At 34.3% G+C, this 22,302-nt stretch overlaps 1 protein-coding gene across 1 annotated transcript in view; it reads left to right on the top strand.

Moving 5' to 3' along the window:
• ARL6IP6 (ADP ribosylation factor like GTPase 6 interacting protein 6) overlaps nt 1-20,220 on the top strand; it is a 38,213-nt gene extending 17,993 nt beyond the window's left edge. Inside the window, exon 4 of the mRNA XM_044242082.1 lies at nt 18,775-20,220. Within this exon, the coding sequence (XP_044098017.1) occupies nt 18,775-18,868 (94 nt within the window). The 3' untranslated portion in view covers nt 18,869-20,220. The remainder of the gene's footprint in view (nt 1-18,774) is intronic.
• Nucleotides 20,221-22,302: the final 2,082 nt, after the last annotated feature.

The raw sequence follows: 22,302 nt of genomic DNA on the forward strand, positions 1-22,302 counted from the left end.
ATTAAGGATGGGCTGTATTATAGAAATCGAGTATTACTGGCAATTTCAAATTTTAACCTTATGCTGGTCGAAGGTAATATAAAAAAGTAAAGTATCTAGTTAATTGGCTACCTGAATCCAAAGTCTGGATTATTGAATTTCTTGCTGAGAAACTGATCTTAAGTAATTTTTCTCCTTCTCGAGAAACACTGTACAGATAGCATGTCATGCGTTCACAGTGTTGTAGATTTTGGAAAACATCTAGTTCTTCATAAATCCTCTCGTCTTCTGTTCTAAGTTTATCATCATGAGTATTACAAGTGAAAATGAGTCTTTGAGGATAGAATAAATTACTGGTTTTAATCATGACTTTTTTTGAGGCACAGTTCGTGGTCAAAAAGTGGGGAATCTTTATAATTATTGGTATTATGCTATGATTTCTAGAAATGTGCTAGCGAAGAAGAGTGTTTTTTCACTAAACTTGCTTTAAATATTATCTGTGGAATTTGACTGGCAGTCTACAGTATTTCATGATTAATTAACAAACTGGGAGCTATCTACTGTCTTCCTGAAACTGTTGGTCTTTTTGTCAGGAACATTCTCAGTTGTATGCCTTTCTATATCTTTTTTCAGTCACAAGTGATATTTGGTAAATATGAAGATACTCAGTTGCAAAAAACACATGCTTTTAATTTAATTTAAATTTAATTTATTTCTGTAAAGCTTTTTTTTTTTAAAGTATATTGCTTATTTGGAATCTGCAAAGTGAAATAGAAGTGAGAAAGAAAAGGGAACAGTTGGTTTTTGTGTGAATTGCTTTTTGGTAAACAGTTTTTGGTAATCATTTTACAGACTAAAATTTAACACATATGATCTGATACTCTAGCATGTGTTTTGTTTGCTTGTTTGTTTGTTTTAGTAGGTTCCATGCCCAGCATGGAGCCTAGTGCAGGGCTTAAACTCAAAATCCTGTGATCAAGAGTCAAATGCTTAGCGGACCGAACCACCCAGGTGCCTCTGTGTTATATTATGTGTAAAGTGTCCTGGATGTAAGCAGTTGCTGAAATATTTATGTTTTCGTTACATTTATATATGAGTATATGTTATTATAGAAGGGAAGCATACAATGAGTAAAATATTTAATTGTAGAAAATTCCAGTTTTAGGATTGGCATTGCTGTATTGGAATATATATATATTTTTATTCAACATTAGGTTTATTTTTCTGTTATTAAAGAGTTTAACTTGTACTTCTTGACTTTAGGGGCTTTAATTCTTAGGGGTTAAGACGATACAGACAAATACAGTAGTAAAATCAAAATAGAAATGGGGTCATGGGGGCGTCTGGGTGGCTTAGTCAGTTAAGCACCTGCCTTCGGCTTAGGTCATCTTTCCAGGGTCCTGGGATCAAGGTTTCTGTCGGTCTCCCTGCTCAGTGGGGAGTCCGTGTCTCCCTCTCTCTCTGCTTTTCCCCAGGCTTGTCCTGTCTCTGGCTCACTCTCTCTTTCAAATCAATAAATGAAATCTTTAAGAAAAAAAAAAAAGAAAAATGGGGTCATGGTTTCTTTGGCAGTAATATGAGTTTTAGAGGTGAAGGATGACTTAGTATTAAATTAGAAGTCCTTTTCGAAGCACGGTAGATTGAACATTGAGCACAATAAATTGACTCTACAACTTTTTCATATAGATTTTGGAGAGCTGGCTCTTTGTTGAATCAGATTCTTTATTGCCTTGGACTAATGAAACAGATGTCAGATGGCTAATTGCAGTAGGAGGGAAAACCTACTGATGAAGGAGATGGATTAAGAACTTGGCCTTGATATTTGTGTATCATGAAGTTTCATTAGGCAACGTGGTCACTATTAATGAATATATTGATGATAATTCACTGTGGGTTCTTGAAGTGAAGGGTTAAAATATATGCATGTCTTATATATTCCATTACTGTTCTGAAGGAGACTTAAATAGATGTAAGAAAATCCTGTAGAAATCATACTAATTAACTTGGTTTCCTTGTTTTCATAAAGTATTGTAGCGAGTGAGTATTTGCTTTGTACCTGTTTGCTATGGCTTTTGCCTATGCTAATTTACAATGTTTTATGTATGTGTTACTGAAAAGGCACAGGTGTGCATATGCATTGAACAGTCTTGATAGGAAATACTTGAGGGATAGTACTTGCGGTTTTGTTCTTAGAACTTTTCATGTGTCAACAATCTTTGTAAATCACAGGAGGCAGCCTGGTATATGAGAGGGCTTATAAGACAAGAGGTGGCTTCCGGGGTGCGTGGGTGGCTCAGTCAGTTAAGTGTCTGCCTTTGGCTCAGGTCATGATCTCATGGAGACCCATGTCAAGTTCCCTGCTCAGCAGCAGTCTGCTTCTCCCTCTGCCTGCCACTCTTACCCCCGCCCCAACCCCACTCCTGGTCTCTTTCTCTCTCTCTCAAAATAAATAAATAAAATCTTTAAAAAAAAAAAGAAAGAAAGAAAGAAAGAACGAACGAACGAAAGAAAGGAGTGGGTTCCAAATCCAGACTACACCTTATACTAGCAGAACTTTTGAGCAAGTTAGTGTCTCTAAGCCTTAATTTTTTCACTTCTAAAATGGGATAAAAACAATGATATCCGTCCTCATAGGCAATAAGTGTAAGTTTACTAATTAAAGCAATAGATGTACCAGCTGATAAAGCAGTCTTCGTCCCAGAGTATTTCTTTTCTTAATTGAGAATTTTTTAAGCTAGACAGCTAACTGTGGCCTACTCTTGCTGCCAAGTATCTTTTATTGGGTAATTGATACTTCTTTTGAGATTTTAGTCTTTGTATTCTTTTGATATAGACCGTCTTTCTTTAATGAAATAATGCTGATATTAGATAGTAATGGTTTTTTTTTTTTTTTTCTCCAAGAATTATTTATTAAAGGGAGAGAGAGTACATGATTGGGTGGTGCAGAGGGAGAGGGAGAAGCTGAGCCGGAGCTCATCGCAGTGCTCGATTACAGGACTCCAGTATCATCACCTGAGCCAAGGCAGGCACTTAACTGACTGAGCCACCAGGCACCCATAGATAGTAATGATTTTCAAACATTGTTCTTGGCAAAGTAAAAGTTTGGCAACAAAGCACAGTGTCAGTTACTTCCTTTTTTCAAAATAATATTTTTTAAACTGACTTGTGAAATCTAAAGACTTGGGAATCCAGTTATTCTTTTTATCTTTTGTGCTATTTGCCCTAACTTCCTATGGAATAAGGACTTTGTTTAATCATGGTAGTACTCGGCACAGATGGATGTTTCGGGGCATTTTTCTACTTCAGTGCACTAGTGAATAAAGTTAAAATTTCTGATGTTATTCAATTTGCAAAGTAGTGGATTGCTATATATAGATAAACTGTGGGTTAATATGTACGTACTTTCATCCAACCAGATACACCTTTATTTCCCTTTGACTGATTTTCAAGGACTTGTACAATAAGAGATACTTAAAATTATACATGCGTCTTTCCATTTCAAGAACTTTGCTCATCTTTAGGATTTTTCAGTGCCCATAGGTCATTACATTAGATAGTATCACACTGGCAAAGCATAGGATTGTGACTCAATTAAAATTTCTAGTTGGCCAAATTCTAGATAAAAGACTAGTGTATATAGGGAGGCATAATTATTGCAGGATTGAGATCCAAAAGGGATTAAAGACCTCAGCAAACCATCCGTATGTTATACAGGAGAAAGTAGGACCAGAGAAGTTGGTAGTACAGCTAGCAAACAATAAATGCTAAGGAGAATAAAGTCTTTTTAAAAAATGAGGAAACTCCTACTAAAGTTGAAAATTTTAAATTCTATTATAATTTACTAATGTGTAGATTGATAAATCAACTTGCTCCGTTAAGATGGTACATACTTTCTTTTAATGATACTTATTTATAATGTAAGTCCTTGAGCCCAGTGAGGGCTTCCATCCCAGGACCCTGAAATCATGATCTGAGCCAAAACCAAAATTCAGATGCTCAGCTGACTGAGCCACCCAGGCACCCCAGCTCTTACGTATTTTTAAGAATGATACGTTACAGTGTTTATCTTTATACTTTTTCCTTCACCTTTTACATCTTTTAAGTAAATGTTTATCCAGATAATCTTTACCTCAGATTTATCATGAAACCCTGAGGTCAATACACAGACATGTTTCTTTTTTTTTTTTTTTTTTTTTTTAAGATTTATTTATTTATTTGATAGAGATCACAAGCAGGCAGAGAGGCAGGCAGAGAGAGAGAGGAGGAAGCAGGCTCCCTGCTGAGCAGAGAGCCCGATGCAGGACTCGATCCCAGGACCCTGAGATCATGACCTGAGCCGAAGGCAGCGGCTTAACCCACTGAGCCACCCAGGTGCCCCACAGACATGTTTCTAATGACTTTATATTTTAATAGCATTTTCTATTTTTCAGTAATTTAGAAGTTTATTTGTTAGAACAATGACCATGATTTAAAATTTCTCCTTACTGATTTTTTTAATAATTTGTGATTATAGAATTAATATAAGGTCATTAGAAGACAGTACAAGCTCATTATGAAACAGCACAGTTACATACTTTTGAAGGTGAAAGGGTTGTAAAGTCTCATTTTAAATAACCCGGCAATATAACTAGTGTTAACAGACTAGTTCATAATTATTTCTGTATTTGTAATCTTCTTGATTAGTAAAACCTTGTGACTATGTACATAAGTGAATATGTGTGTATGGTTTGTGTGTGCGTATGCATTTGAAATATATCACTCCACTCAAATATGAGTGGAGTGTACTTTAAAATCTAGTAAGCTAACTAATAAGATAGTTTTAATCTTATTCTTTGGCCTCATTCTAAAAATATTTTGCCGTATTTTATCCTAAAAGGTTAATTTGAATGTACATATATAAATATACTTATATACCCAGTGTGTAGCCGCTGTCCTAGCAATGTAAATATATAAATGGAAAAAAGAAATAGGAGAAGTTTTCCTCCTCAGGTAATCTCTTAACTTGATTTCTTACTTTAATTCCCTGTCATATAAAATTTTAAAGAAGTCATGAAATCTATTTAGAACATGATGCTACAGTGTAAATTTGAAGTTTTCATTTAGAAAGTAATTGAGATAGATTTCTGAAGTGATGATCTAGTTAGAAATCTCCTTGCTAATTTACAGATTTCCAAATAATGAGCATCAGTATTTACTTTGAGGCTTTTAGAATCACTAGAAGATCTAGCTGAAAATAAAGATTTTGATTTATTATGTCTAGGGTAGGGTCTGAGATTCTGAGTTTGCAAGAAATTCAGAGGCGTTGCTTATATATTGCTGGTCTATGGACTACTCTTTGAATAGGAGGGCTTTAGGACAGAAGTCAGCAAACTTTTTCTGTAAGGGGTCAAGTGGTGTGTATTTTTAGCTTTGTGGATCATATGGTCTCTCACATACCCTTAAAGTTGAAACAAGTTGATTTTTAGCACCAAAGCACCCATAGACAATACCTAAAGGAATGAGTGAGGCCATGTTCCAGTAAGAAGAAATAGGTGCAGGACAAGTGTGTTCTAGTTTGCCAATCCCTGCTTCAGGAGACTACTGTGAAATTAGATAATGCTTACAAAAGATTTTTAATTTGGGGGCAGTATATATATATATATAGAGAGAGAGAGAGACACCCCAAATATATATTTTACAATATATATAATATATATATGGTGGGGTTTCTTTGTCTGTTCATATAGTTTTAATTGACTAGTTTTATAAGCCATAAGGGTATGGCACACATTTCTAAAAATCACATTTCAATTTTCGAAAACAGATAACTACTTCATACCTTACTTATAGACTTAATAGTTTTTACTGAATATCTGAGTTTTAATGAATAAATGATCCAAAGTAGTGATGAAAGTTCAACTAAAGTCTGCCTATTTGAATAAGCAGGAAAGCTTACAACTTGAGGATGTTTAAAATTATAACAAAATAAGTAAGACAGCTGCTTTAAAGCCCATTTCATTTATTTATTTATTTGCTTATTTATTTATTAACGATTATATTTATTTATTTATTTATTTGACAGACAGATCACAAGTAGGCAGAGACGGGCGGGGGTGGGGAGAGTAGGCTCCCTGCTGAACAGAGAGCCCAATGCGGGCCTCGATCCCAGGACCCTGAGATCATGACCTGAGCTGAAGGCAGAGGCTTTAGCCCACTGAGCCACCCAGGCGCCCCCCATTGTATTTATTTTACTCACTTCTCCTTTTAGATTGTGAATCCAAAGTGACTTGTTTGCCAAGTTTGGGAAATGGTTTTCCAGGGTTAAGAAATGGAGTAGGAAACATAATTTAGTGGCAAGGAAAATAATTTTAATTGAAATTTTGCAATAGGAAAGCCAAAGTAAATACAAATTTTGTGTGTTCAGTTGTTATGAACTATGAGAAAAATTGGCTTCCTTTTACCAAGCCTTGTGTAAAGAAAAAAGTTTGATGTACCTGTCCTATACAGTTGCAGAATTGTAGAGGTCAAAAAAGTCAAGCCTACTAGAGAGAGCCTGGAGCAAAGCTAATGAAATGTTAAAATAGCAGAAGGCCTCAAATTCATTCTAAAACAAGCCAAGGCCAGTGGTGCTCATATAAAGAGAATAATAAGGCCGAGTTGAATCATCCAAACTAAGATCTGAGTAATCAGAGTTCACAACCCTCGTAGTCCCAACTAGAATCTCAGATAGCACTATCCATCCAACCATCCATCGATCCATCTCCTTTTTTTTTTTAAAAATCCCTGTGGCTATTCCAAATCCTCATCCCATCACACTCTTTTCTGTGGGTTCCACTTCCAGTCACAGAAAGGTCATTGTGAGTGAACTTCCAGCTTCTTCCCCTTCTCCTGATTATAAGCTTACTTTACAAACACAGATATTATTCTGCCTGTTTCTCTTCTCTCAGAGTAAAAAGTGTCCTCACACCTGCCCAAAAGTAATTTTACTTCCTTTGCTCTAGATCCTTTACCTTTTTATCTTCAGGTTTCTCCTTTATCTAGTCTTCTTGTTGGAATATTTCTAAATATTTCTAAAACATTCAAGTTTCTCCTCTGGTAGAGAAAAAAAAAAATCCTTATGCCCACTTTGCCTGTCTAAGCATCTTCAAAGACTAGAGAAGGGGTAGGCCCTATCTCCACACTGGCTAAATTTGTTAGCAGAGGTGTCTTGGAGTTAACCCTATACTAAATTGTTTTCTCCTTGATTTGACTGCAGGCCTCCTCTAATTATAAAATTTAAATGTTCTCTTTCTTTGTTTCTTTTTTTTTTTTTTTTTTTTTTAAAGAAAGTGTGTGTGCGCGCCAGTACACCTGCATGCACACACACACACATTGGGTGGGGTGGGGGTGCAAAGGAAGAGGGGGAGAGAGAATCCCAACCAGATTTTATGCCCAGCCTAATGCAGAGCCCAATACAGGGCTCTATCTCACAATCCTGAGATCATGACCTGAGTTGAAAACAAGAATCAGACCCCCAACTGACCAATCCACTCAGGTGCCCCTTTCATTTTTTAATCCATTATTTCAGATGGCTTACGATTCCTCCGCAGAATTCTTTTCTTTCTTAATTTCTGTGACACCACTCCTTTGTTTTCTTTCAGCCTTCCTGATCACTAATTCTCTTATGGAATCACTTTTTTCAGCTTTTCCTAGTTGGCTGAAGACTTTAAAGTCTATCCGGGCTGCCTTGAGGCTCTTTCCTGAGGAACTTGCCTTTTGGTTGTTATTTGTATTTCCTTTTGCTTGCTGGGAATTTTTACTTCAGTGTCCTGTAGGCATAGTTCAGTTTAGTTTATCTAAAATTGGCTTCATTATTTCTCACTACCCACCATCCTGTTTCTTCTCTTGGCTTCCCTATTATGGTGAGTGATATTTTATCCAGCCAGTAACTCAGGTGAGAAACCCAGGATTGCCTTCAGTTCTTCCCTCTCTCTTAGTAAGTCCAGCCAGTCAAGGAGACAAAATAAAGGCTGGCATTTATTGTGTGTGTGCTCAGTAAATGCTAGGCACTGAAACAAACGTTGTTAATGTTATCTTAGTTTAGTGTTCACGAAAACACTAAAGGGAGGAATTGTTATTCTCATTTTAAAGATGAAGAATTAGATTTTCAGGTGGGTTAATGTCATTTTGTAAGTACTAGAGACATGATTAAATTCAGTTGAAAGAGTTTGCTTTCCAGATCCTTTAACCATACTAAATCATTAGCCACTGCCTGCACTCTCCGTTGTCTTTTGCTTCTACACATGTTGTCATTTCTTTAGAATTCTAATTTCTTCATACTCAGTTTTAGATCAGGCATTAACTCTTCTTTAAAATCTCCCCTTCTTCAAGCCAGATGGCTCCCTTATGTTCCAGTAATGCTGTCTACAAAACTTTTAACACTCAGCACATTGTGTCATTAGACTCTTGTCTTAGAGGGCAGTATTGAGGACAGTACTTATTCTTGCTCATTTCTCTATCTCCCATATATAATGCCTGATATATATAACTCATTATGTAAATTTTGGTGAAGTAAAAGAATAGAGAACTGAGAAAATTGTAAAATAAAGAACTTCAGAGTATAAAGTAAGGGGTGAATATGTTGTTTTTTTTCCTTAATGACAGCATTTCCTAAGGGAGGGAAGCTTCCTTTTTAAAATTCTAACCCTTATGTCCTAAATAGCACTGGTAAAGTTAGTTGGAATACACACAACTTCATTCTCTCCACAATTTCTAATAAGTAATTTTTAGAGAAATGAATACTAAAGAAGTTGGATTATTTTGTGTTTCTGAAAGAAACATAAAAGGAAATACTTTGCAGGTAATTGAAATATAGTGGTATTTAGTATTTTCTTTCAGATTTTGGATTTGGTTAAGAACTTCTGATTCCAGATGAAAAACTGATAGTTATTTTAACCAAAGCTCACGCAGCTTAAAATTCTTTGGGAATTGGGGATTTCTTGGCCTGGGATAGAATGAAAAACAAAAGACAACTCAGATGTCCGAAGGGGGAATAAATTAGTACCAACTAGCTCATCCTGTCTCCAACTGAGCCAGTCAGACACAGAAACAAATAGCCAGTTGGTTCTTATTGTAGGCCCTTAATATAACTTCTTATTCTGGTAAGTACAGAGAGCTTTCTGCTTAGAGCAAAATTGGTTAGCAGTGAAATGACTATTTCAAAGTGGAGAGAATTCTGTCATAAAAGCATGTCTTAAAAGCAGGAACATAGAAGAGGGAGAGGAAATATTGGAATTAAGATGACATAAGAATGAAGATTTCAATAGAGTGTAGTCTGGTATGTAGTATAGGGAGTCATTTCTCTATACTACACTGTATAACCAGTGAGTCAACCAGTGAGTGCTACAGTGAAAACAATAAACAACATGAAACGAGAGGAGACCTGCTTGAACCTGTTGGTCTCTGTCTTAAATAAACAAAGGCAATTTATTTGAAACTTTTGGCAGTGTCTTAATTCAGTACCTTAATTTATGGTTCCTTTTAATATCCAGAATCATTTAAGTCGTTTAAATCTTAACTTTTATATATATATTCCATTCCTATAAAATGTAAATAAAATCTAGTTCTTTTATAACTTACTCACTTTATGTTACTATTAAATATCAGTATAAATATTTTGCTAGAAAGTATGTTTCCAGACTATAAGATCTGGATATAAATATTAGAAGTCTTAAGTTCTTTAGAAAATTACAAAGGGCAATTATTGTGAATTTGTAGCAAGAGGGTAATGCCAAGCAGAAATGCACATATACATATACAAACTCATAAATCTTCAGTTATTTTCTTCTATCTACCTCCTGGGTCTGTTTGTATAATCTTATTTTTTGTTTTTTGTTTTGAGATAGGTCTAGTTGTAGGTATTTTGCTTAAAGGGAGAGTGAAAGAGAATGTCAGAAGAATTTTTAAAAATCTCATCTGTGGCCAGCTTTCTTTTCTATATTTAGTGGCTAATATTTGTTGATTATTTACTATGTGCCAGACACCTGATTCTCAGCTGTGTAAGGAAAGATTTTTATTTTTACTTTTATTTTATTTTTTAATTCTGTTTTATTTCTATTTTTATTTCCATTTTGGGGAATTGAGTTCTCAGAGAGGTCAGACAGTTTCTATCTTCATACACCTAGTAAGTGGCAAAGCTGGCACTCAAATACATCTTTGTCTAACTACAGAGTTTAAATGCTTAAATACTAACAGGAACCAAATAAGAATTTCATTGCAGGATTATTTATTATTGGAAAGAAATTCTTTAAAACCAAAACCAAATGTTATCTTTTTTATAACTTATCTTTTAGGATATGGAAGTTGTTCTGTTATAATGCTATCTTTGTCACCATATTTTTTCCAATACAATTTTTACTGAACGGTATTTCCCATTTATTTCCATCTTTGATTTTAGAACTTTATTGCAATATAGAAGTTTATCTCAGTGAATAAAATCCACATTTAGGAATCCTCTAACACTTCCTTTAAGAAACATTCTGGTTTTGTCAGTAAGCTTTGTCTATTTTCTACTTATTTTTAAATGTTCAAATTATTTTGAATTCTTATGTTAAATGATATCGTGTTAATTTTCATTATATTTTGGGTCTCTTTGACTGACTCCTTGGGACCAAAATATGTATGTAGTTCTACTCCCTGGATAATTGTTTTAGTTTAAGTACAGGTAATGTTGGTCATTCGCCCTTTTTAATAGGTAGAAAAAAACCTATGTAATCTTTTTCAAATGTTGTCATTTTATCCCAGCTACTTTGAATAATTAATCAAAATTTAGAACTAACCAGAAGGGACCTTGTGTTAATCTGGTGCAGTCCTTCACCTAAGGACTGAATGAAATCTTAAGGGTAAGTTCACTTCTGGCTTTGTCCTTTATCCTTTACACCTCTTTTGTTTTTTGGTTGGTCCATTGCCATCTCTGAAAGCTTGGGTCAGAATTCATATGGTTAAGAAAACTTGATCTTTTTAACTGCATTTTTTTTTTGCTCTATTCTATTTTAAATTTTATTTATTTATTTGTCAGAGAGAGAGAAAGAGATTGAGCACAAGCAGGGAGAGTGATAGGCAGAGGGAGAAACAGGCTCCCCGCTCAGCAAGGACCCTAATGCGGGACTTGATCCCAGATGGAAGGCAGAAGCTTAACCAACTGAGCCACCTATCCCACACTTATATTTTATATACAATTGACACAAAAGCATTTTGAACAGGGGGGTGTTTTAAGAAAATTAATTTGTTACAGTGTGTTTAGGTATATGGAGAAAATATGAGTGGCTTGGAAAGAATTTTATTTTGAATTCATTTTCTTGGTCACATTGATATTTGAAATAATTGTAACAAGTCTCTAAAAATAGTCACGTCATTTTCAAAATTTCTTTAAGCCTATTTCAGAGACTGTGTGAATGCTGAAATAAAATGGAAGGTTATCAAAGTTAAACATTTCCATTAAATAGTGCTATGAGGTGATAGGATTTGATTTCTTTGTGGGGAGTGTGTGTGTGTGTGTGTGTGTGTGTGTGTGTGTTTTCCATCTATTTAGTAGCATAGTCCAAAATTAGAACTCTGTATGGCATGACAAAATCAAATTAGCTTGACAGGGCTGCAGTGTTATCTATCTACTTTTGTGGGTTTGACAATATTAATATTAAATAATGCTGATGTTTTACTTATTCCGGATAGAAAATTTTTATTATATATCTAATCAAGTTTCCCATATTATATTTTATTATGTAGGATTTAAAAACCATAGTTACTTTGTTTTATTGGTCTAAAATACATGATAGAAGAAAGTGCTACCCTTTTAATTTTTAATTATTATTATTTTTTAGGACTCAAGTATATTTATTTTATATTTTAATTTTTTATTAACATATATTATGTGTTTCGGGGTACAGGTCTGTGATTCATCAGCCTTACACAATTCAAAGCACTCACCATAGCATATACCCTCTTTTTTGTGTTTTTAAAAAAATCTCTACACCCAACATGGGGCTTGAACTCACAACTCTGAGATCAGTAGTTGCATGCTCCATTTACTGAGCCAGGCAGGTGCACCTGGAAAGTGCTAATCATTTTCCTAATCCATACATTTTTCCTTCGTGAAATTATAGAAGAATTAATGAGCAAAAATTGTATATACTCTACCAAACTTTCCCAAGCCCCTTCTCCCCTGTATTTTATTACCATTTGCCTTGCAGTGTGTGACTGCTTCAGATTATGAAATAAAAGGTCATGAATGACTTATAACAATAAGAAACATTTTGGAATCCTTATGTTAAATGATATCATGTTAATTTTCATTATATTTTGGGTCTCATGCTAAAATTGAATGAAACAATACACAATAGATGCTTTGGGCCAGTAGGGTTTTTATTTTTATTTTGTGTAAGACCAGTAGTGCCTTACCTTATACATGCATGCAAATTAAAATTAAGAAAGAGGGGAATCTGGGGAGCTCAGTTAAGCATCTACCCTCCACTCCAGTCAGGATCTCATGTTATGGGATTGAGCCCCAGGTCATGCTCCCTGCTCAGCAGGGAGTCTGCTTCTCCCTTTCCCTTTGGCCCTTCCCTGTCTTATGTGTGTGTGTGCGCGCCATGTGTGCTCTCTCTCTTTCTCTCTCTCTCAAATAATGTCTTAAAAATAAATAAAATTAGGGCACCTGGGTGGCTCAGTGGGTTGGGCCTCTGCTCAGGTCATGATCTCAGGGTGCTGGGATCAAGTCCCGCATTGGACTCTCTGCTTGGCAGGGAATGTGCTTCCCTCTTTCACTCTCTGCCTGCCTGTCTGCCTACTTGTGATCACTCTCTGTCAAATAAATAAATAAAATCTTTAAAAAAATTTTTTTTAATTAAATAAATGAAGAAAATTAAGAAAGAATTTGTAATAGACCAGAAATACCTCCTGAGCCTCACACTGAGAGAGCCTTTGAAAAACCTACAAACACTAGAATTACAGGCCCTCCCTTTTTAATCTTATTCTTTTTCTTATTTAATCTTATTCTTTTTTATTTAATCTTACTCTTTTTTTCTTAATATTCATAGAACTTGTGGGATCACAAAACCAAACCAAAGGTCTAAAGGAAGACTGCCTAAAATCACCAATTCTTTTTATTCCATGTAAATATAGTGATAGCTCTTTTGAAGATAAGCTGAATCTTAATTTCTTCTACACTGATAAATGAAAACCTATCATTAGGAAAAGGAGGGAGGAACTTGAAAATAATAGTCAGTTTTGTTCCTTCTGTCTTAAAAATGCCTATTGGTAAAATGTAAAATTTCCATACATATATTTCCTCACCTCTTCCCCCAGCCCTTATATAACTTAAACTTACAAACATATACCTGTTTCTAGATGCTAAAATCTATTCTGTCTTTTTCTGGTTCTGTTAACTTCTTTGTTAAAAACTGCTTTGTTTTTATATTATGACTTCTCAGAATTTTTCTTTTCTCCTTTTGCATGTTTACTGTGTGAGATAAACCTAGTATCAAAGTATTAGTTTCCCACCAGAATAATTCTGTTGAGCTACTACTGAGATCTCATTGAATTTATAGTTTCTTTCTGAGGTAGTTTATATATTTACAGTGTTGAGTATTCCCAGATTATGGTAGGTTATTTCTCTTTACTCAGATACTCTTTTAATGTCTTTCAATAAAGTTTTATTTTTTATTATAATATAATTTACATAACATGAAACTCAGCATTTTAAAGCATATACCTCAGTGATTTTTTAGTATATTATCTGTGTTGTACAATCATTACCACTCTCTAATTCCAGAACATTTCTATCACTCCAAAATGAAAACCCCACACTTACAAGTTACTCCTCTGTCATCTCCTCCAAACTTTTTGTCTATGGATTTGCCTACTCAGGGCATTTCATGTAAATGGAATCATACAAGTCCCAGAAATGTGGTCTTTAATGTCTGGCTTCTTTAATGTCTGACTGTAGTGGTCTTGAAGTTCATCCATGTTTCAGCCTGTATCAATACTTCTTTCCTTTTGATGGCTGAATTACATTCTATCATATGAGTAGGCCACGTTTTATTTATTAGTTGATGGACATTTGATTTGTTTCCACTTTTTAGCTCTTAAGAAAAGTGCTGCTATGAACATTCAGGTACAAGTTTTTGTGTAAAAACGTGTTTTTAGCTGTTCAGTATGTACCTGGAATGGAAGTGATGGATCATATGGTAACTCTTTACTTTTTGAGGAACTGTCAAACTCTCTTACAGGAGCTGAACCATTCTATATTGTACCAGCAATGTGTGAGATTTCTGATTTCTCCGTATCTTCACCAATAACCTATTTTTTTTCTTGTGTTGTAACCATCTTAGTGGGTATGAAGTGTTATCTCAGCAGCTTTGATTTGCATTTTTAGAGTGACTAATGTCTAGCATCCTTTCATGTGCTTGTTGGCCAATGTATATCTTTGCAGAACTGTCTGTTCAAATTCTATGCCCCTTTTAAAATTGAGGTTTTTGTCTTTTTTTTTTTTTGAGTCATAAGAATTTATATCTCATATAGTAGGTCACAGTTATATATATGATTTGCAAATATTTTCTTCCATTCTCTGGTTTGTCTTTTAACTTACTTGATGTTGTCCTTTGAAGCACAAAAGTTTTTAGTATGATGAAATCAATTTATTTTTTCTTTACTTGCTTATCCAAGAAATCATTGCTTAATTCAAGGTTGTGAAAATTTCTAGCTATGCTTCCTTTTAAGAGTTTTGTAGTGTTAGTTGTTTCATGTAGGTCTGGTCCATTTGGGTTAATTTTTGTATGTTATATGAGTTAGAGATCAAACTCATTCTTTTACATCCAGTTGTCCCAGCACCAATTTGTTGAAAAGACTTTACCTACTAAGTGGTCTTAGGTACCTTTTTTGAAACTTAATTGACTTAGTGGACTCTATGAGTTATATTTTGGACTGTTCCATTTGTCTATATGTTTATCCTTATGCCAGTACCATACCATTTGATTACTTTGTGTTAAGTTTTGAAATTGGGAAGTATGAGTTCTCCAGCTTTGTTCTTTTTCAGTATTATTTTGACATTTAGTATCTCTTATTTCCATATGAATTTTGGAATCAACTTGTCCATATCTTCAGAAAGAGGCAGTTGGAAAGGAAAATTGAGGAATTGTACTGAACTTATAGATCAATTTAGGGAGTATTGCCATTTTTACAATATTGTTTTCAATTCTGAAGAACACGGGATGTCTTTTTATTTATTTAGATCTTCTTCAGTAAACTTCTATGATTATCTTCATGTGAGTCTTGCACATTGTTATTTGTGTTTCTAAGATTTTGTAGTTTTCATTCTAAGGATCTTTTACTTTTAGCATAAAATTTCTTTTTGGGTTTTTCTGTTTTTATTTCAGTTTCATTTAGGTAACATACAGTGTTAATGTCAATTTCAGTTATGTAGCATAGGATTTTTTTAATTGGCTAATGCTACTGTATAGGAAAGTTGTTGATTTTATCAGGGATAAATAAATATCCCTTTTTATGAAGAATAAACAAAAAGAATAGGATAGGAAGTTTAAAAACGGACCAGACATACATGGTTATATGACTTAGGACAAGGCACCACAACAATTTTATGAGGGGAAAGATGGTCTTTTCAATAATTTGTGCTGAAACAATTGGATATCCATAAGGAATAACATGGGCATTTGCCAGTACCTTATACAATATACAAAAATTTTAGATGAATTATAGACCAAAAAGTCAAAGGAAGAACAATAAAGTCTTTCTAAAAAATAGTCTATCTTTATAACCTTGGAGTAGTGAAAGATTCATCGAAAAGGCCACAGAAAAGTACTAAACATTAAAAAGAAGTAAATTGGACTATATTTAATAACTTGTTCATCAAAGGATCTTATTAGAGAGTGAAAAGGCAAGTCATAAACTGAAGAAGATTTTTGTGACACATACTATTGACAAAGAATTTGTATATAGAATATGTAATGAGCTCTGTAAACCAGTAGAAAAATGAGCAAAAGATAAACAGGAGTTTCAAAAAAGGGAATTTGTAAATGTGCAATAAGTATGTTTGTCATCAGAAAAAAATATATTTAAACCACAACAGCATAAAATGCAGAGTCACTAAAATTGAAAAGACTGATAATACTAAATGTTGGTGACAGAGTGAAACAACTGTCACTACCAGTAGATTACCAGTAGAAGTGTACAGTAGTCAACTACTTTGGGATGATGTTTGACATTTCTACTAAAGCCAAATTTACTTCTGTCTTATAACCCAGCAATTCCGCTCCTAGGATTTACCCGAGAGAAATGAGTACAGGTGTCTCCTACCCAACAAAGATATGGAGCATCATATTCCTAGTATCTCTATGTATAGGAACCTCATATTAGAAACAACCCAAATGCTCAGTAGTAGAATGGATGAATTTTATTATTTTTATACAGTGGAGTACTAAACTGTAACACAAAAGAACATGCTAATGTTACATATAACAACATGGGTGATTCTTAGAGACATAGTATTGAGTGAAAGAATCTAGACACAGAAGAAAATGTATTATATGAGCGCATGTAGATGGGGGCAGGTGAAACTAGGCATCATGATAACAAATGGTTATAGTGGTTATCTCAGAATTTAGGGGAGGGAAGGTGGATGGGGACGAGGAACAAAGGAGCTTTCTATGGTACTGGAAATGTTTTGGTTTTGATCTGGATGGTTGGTACATGAGGGTGTACCATGAAAAAATTCATCGATCTATATGCATGTTAGACATTTGTGATTTACTGTGTATACTTTTAATTTAGAAAGTAGCATGCATATATAGAGATTGAGTAAGATATGTACTATACTTGGTCCTAGTTTTTTAATTCAAAACATGCCCTTTATAAGAGATAAGTGAAGGGTGTTAACAAAGGGGAACCAGGATACCTTAAGTTCTCTTCAGTACTTCAAATATCACAGATAAGTCATAGGAGAAAAAACCTGCCACCAGGGGTTGTTTTTCTTCCCTAGAGGGGAAAATAATGATGAGTATTTTGAAAAGGAGTTTTAAAGCAAGTGATGCCTCAAAGATTTCAAGTCCCTTGCCTAATAGTACATGTGTGACAAATGATACAGTGTTCCTAGTGGAAATATGGTACATTTGAGATAGTAGAAAGACTAAAAAACACTTGTCTAGAGCATTTCTTCATTGCCATTAAAATTCCTTGCTTTGCCTGTTATGTAAGGGTCACTTAACATTTGAGCATGTGCATCTCCATAAAAGTCAGTTATGCATACCTATATTATAGTTTAGTAAACTGTAACTTCAGAGGCTTTTCTATTTTTATGGGAATCCAGGGTGAAGAACTAGTAAAAGAGAACAATTAACTCCTGAAATTCTGTTCCCTGATTAACTTCATTTTGTTAGTATGAATTTAAATGTTCTTGGGTCATTAGTGGTTTTTAAGTAATGAATGACAGGCTGATAGTTCAATTTTATAATTAGCTTTCTGTTCACTAATCAATATATATTTGAGAGAGTTTTTTTAAGAGATAAGTCTTCTAGTGTATCTATTTTATTTTACCATATAGTAGGTAACATGGTGAAGTAGATTAACCCTTAATGGTAACACATGAGACATCTTAAATTAACCCCTACGTGACTGAGGTTGAGTGGAGAATATGAATAATAATAATAGTGGCTATCAGGCTATCAGGGCCTTCTATAGTCTCAGGTGAATGCAGAGATGGTATTCTTCCAGGAGTGTATCTTCATTCCTTGCCACAGATCTTGTAGGGATACAGTCCTTCTAATGTTAACTGAAATCCAAATACCTCCCTGTCTGTGAGCTGTCCTTAGTAGAGATGAGAGGGCATAAGCATGGTGACCCTCAGCTCTTACTACTGATGACTTCAGACACTTATTCCTGCAGTGCACCTCCCTGTATATCCTCGATTTGGATTGTTCCAGTTCCAGCAGGAAAAGATTCTGATCTTCCTCTTGCACCATGTAGATGTTAGCTTCTATTTTTTTTTTTTTTAGCACATCTCATCTTTATGAGGATAAACGAAGTTTATTATTGCAATAGTTAGTGGGAGAAAACTTAAATGTAGTAAAATAAGTAAAATTGCTGTAAGAGGAATCAAATGTCAGGGGAAATCTGTGCACATAAGCTAGTTGGCACTCAGTAATCATAAAACAAGAGATGTGTCTTTGCTAATACCTAGGAACTCATTGAAAGCCACTTCAATTAAGTAACCTATTAAGTTGAGAACTGAAATGTCTATAAAAGACATAATCTGATTTATGACTTATATATGGACAAGTGCTGTTTTTAGTGCTTACAGAAAGAGTAGTTTCTTCATGTGATCTAAAAATGGTACAGACAGGACAAATACCTGAAATAATACATATTTTTAGTTCTAAGTCAGAACAAAAGAACAGGGAAATAGTGCTAATTAATGAAAGAACATTGTAGTATAATATAGCTTGTAGTATGATAAGATTTATACCATAGAATTAGGTTATGATACACTTAGTGACTATGAAGCATAGTAAAAAAGTATAAGGGATTAACTGAATATTTTGGTCTAATGAAACTGAAAAATTATATTTGATAACCAGGATAGATTTTGACAGAGAACTTAAGAGAACTTTACTAATCCTGCAAATGTCCAGTATTCTTTTTTAACATGTGTATTAATGTGTAAAATATTAGGAAAACATTTTTAACGTTATAAGCATTTTCAATAAAAACTGATGGTGTTTCTGTTATACCAAATTACTTTTTTTTTTTTTCATTTTTTTTTCCCCCTAGGAAACTGACTGGACATTCTTTCCACATGGGCTATAGCATGGCAATTTTAAATGGCGTTGTTGCTGCTCTTACTGTAGCATGGTGCCTCATGTAAACCTACACCGAAGCAATATTTTTGGTAAAACTTAGTCATGGTTGCTTTATAATAACAGGGAAGAACATCATTTCATCATTTGTACTCAGAAGACCAAGAAACCTGCTGTCTGTGGTTCAGATATGTCATATCATCACCATTATGGAGGACCATTTTGTTTTGTTTTGTTTTTTAAATGGAGGACCTTTGTAAGCACCATTCTAGAAGTTAGGCATTGAGAATATCTGAGTATTAATTTTCAAGTAATTTTTTAAAAATGTAAGGTATTTACCTCGTCTTTTTACTTTTGTGTGCATTGTCCTTATAAATTAAAGAAAACATTTTAGTGGAATTCAAACATGAAAACTTGAATATGGGATAATGCTATGTATAATACTACATTTTTGCTAAGAAATACTAGTGGACTGTTTAAATGAGATAGAAATATTTATTCATGATATTAGAAAAGCAAACAATGCCTGCTACTTTGACATTTTATAGAAGCTACTTTAAAATCAGAATAGTTTTCAATAGTGATAATCAACAGAAGGTGCATTTATATTTTTTAATGGGGTATAATTCCTTATGTGTTTTTTTAATATATTTTACTACATATTGAATTTGTATGTTTTTAAAATTGCTACATCTAAACAAATGTATATGTTATTTTTTAGCTGAGGGAAGCCTAATACCTACCATTTTAAGTATTTTGTTTGTTTGTTTGTTTGTTTTAAAAACAAAAACAAAAAAAAACCCCACAAAAAACAAACACATTGATCTGAGTTTAAAATTAAGTAAACCTGTTCTAGCAAAAAAAATCTGATAAAAAGTAAATTAATTAAACCACTAAGATATTGAGAAAGTTGAAGTTGTTCACTATTTCTGTTTCCACAGTTGCAAATATTTTTCTTGGTGTGTATATGATTATTCCAACAGAACTGATATTATTTTGTTTTTAATAAATATAAATCTAAAATCTCTATATTTGGAAATGCTTGAACTACTTTGTTTTTAATCGCAAAGATTTAGTTGACAAAATAGAAAAGGTATTTTGATAATGTATATATGTATAATTTTTTTATATATGTTTCATAATTTTCATATTTAGATGTCCTACAATTGTGTTTCTTTTTGTTTTTATAGTAGTTAACATTAATTGTTCCTACTTCTTTTCTAAATATCTGTTTAGAAATTTGCTTCAGTTTTAGAAAGATGGGCTATTTAAAATGCTGTGTTCCCTGGCCATAGAAAAATTTATATTAGGAAAGCATTGTGTATCAAAACAACTTATTCAGGCTATATGGGAAATCAGTATGTGCAGTGTGTTCCTGTTATATGCTAAGTGTTGTTACTGAGTAAATGATTTAATGATATTTCTAAGTCTTAACACTTTTTTGCTACTCAGAAACCTTCCATTGGAAATGACAAGTGCTGCTCCAATTTAAATTATCTGAAGTGGTTAGATTAATATGGGGGGATGGGGGTGTGCGTGTGTGTGTGTATGTGTGTACACTTATGTACATATACAAATCCTGTTGCTTAGAATATTCCTTCCAAAGTGGTTGAAATGAATTTATTTTTACTCCCTTTCTCTTCGCCCTCTCCCAGCTCTTCCACTGCAATTGAACATATAGGTAACAAAATTAGTTTTTCTTCTCTCCACCCTTCTAAACCTTCCCTCCCCCTCAACCAATTTGGATAGCTCCTTCCAGACTTTTTGTGTCCTATGACCAAGAAAAATATTACAGTACACCCTCTATATGTAGGTATCTATAAGACATTATATATACATATAATATAAATACATATCGATGTATATTTGTAAGACCTTTCTTCTGGAACCCTATTTATTCTGGAACACTATTTCTTCCCGACTAGCACTTCTCTTTCTTGGGAAGTTGTTCTCTGCAGTTCATCATAGGGTCCAAATATAAACCATCCTATTTCCATAGCAGAGTGATTGAATAAGGATAGGTACATAACCAGAGTTGGGTCAGTCCTAGCTTCTCATCTCTGTGGGCCACAGTGATTATAACAGGAATGCCAGAAAGATTGGATTTCAGTGAAGACCTCTTCCTGGTTTACAGAGAACTGTCTTCTCATTTTATCCTTACTTGTAGAGAGAGAGGGCCAGCTGTCTTCCTCTTATAATGATACTAATTTCATCATGGTGCCTTCAACTTCATGACCTAATTATCTCCCAAAGCACTACCCCCTAATGCTACTATCTTATTGGAGCTTAGAGTTTAAACAAATGAATTCTGGGAGGGGACAAACCTGCAGTCCATAAAAATATTCAATGTCAAAAATATGTTCTTAGAAAAGGTAGATTTCTAGTAAAACATTTTAAAAGAGATTTTCTATATTTGTCTGTTTTTCCATTTCTGCTCTGTTCTTGATTGGAACAAGGCCCTATACTACAAACAACAGAAACCAACTGGCTAATATAAGAGAAAGGAAATTTAATGAAAGGATAGCTAGTCACTCTCAGAACTGGTGGGCAGAAACCAGGAAAGGACTAGAGGAGAAAAGTACTCAAGGTGGAAGCAAAGGAACTGTTTGATAGTGGGAACAGCCTGGTCAGGATGATCGAATCAATCATTCCTGTCATTTGTTCTTGTTACTTGCAAGATCAGCTAAGGGTTTAGAGTCCTTGGAGAGAGTACACAGTTGGCCAAGATTGGGTTATGTGCCTACTCTTTTGTCTTCTGTAATTGTGGGTAGCATCTGGAATTCTTTGGGAATGGGTGACCAGATAGTGACAAAAACAAATGTTCACTACACTTCACTCTTCGCTGTTCAATTTCCACACACATATTATTCCTTTTATACTTGAATTTCCAAATGTATTCATGCCAACAATGCAGCTCTCATTTACTACATCCGAGTCCAAGGCCTTCAGGCCATGTTCATTTTTCTAGTTTTACTACATTCTCATTGATGTTCTTCAAATTACACTGAACAGTGTGTGTATGTGTGTGTGTTTTAGAGAGGACCATGAGTGGGGAGGGGCAGAAGGAGAGGACGAGAAAGAATCTTAAGCAGGCTCCACGCCCAGCACAGAGGCTGACAAGGGGCTTGATCTCATGACCCTGAGATCATAACCTGAGGTGAAATCATGAGTCAGACACTCAACTGACTGAGCCACCCAGGCGCCCCCCACAGCAGTCATTTTAATACTTACAACAGGAAGAGATGGGAAATCTGTTAAAATACATGTTACATACGACAACAAGAAAATACAGGTGGGAGTTACTGTTTTAATTAAGCACCAGGTCATGATACTTGATTTTTGCATCTGTTCTTTTATTTTTGTTTTGGCTACTACCTTGAACAATTAGGTTTCTGCTGTAATAGAGTGACCGAGTTTATTTTAGACAGGACTAAGTCTTGTTTCTTTTACCACCAAATATGTAATATAAGAACATACCTCAGAGAATCTTCAGTTTTCCCTC

This window comes from Neovison vison, chromosome 3, assembly GCF_020171115.1.
Source record: "Neovison vison isolate M4711 chromosome 3, ASM_NN_V1, whole genome shotgun sequence".
In the NCBI taxonomy this organism is placed as follows: domain Eukaryota; kingdom Metazoa; phylum Chordata; class Mammalia; order Carnivora; family Mustelidae; genus Neogale; species Neogale vison.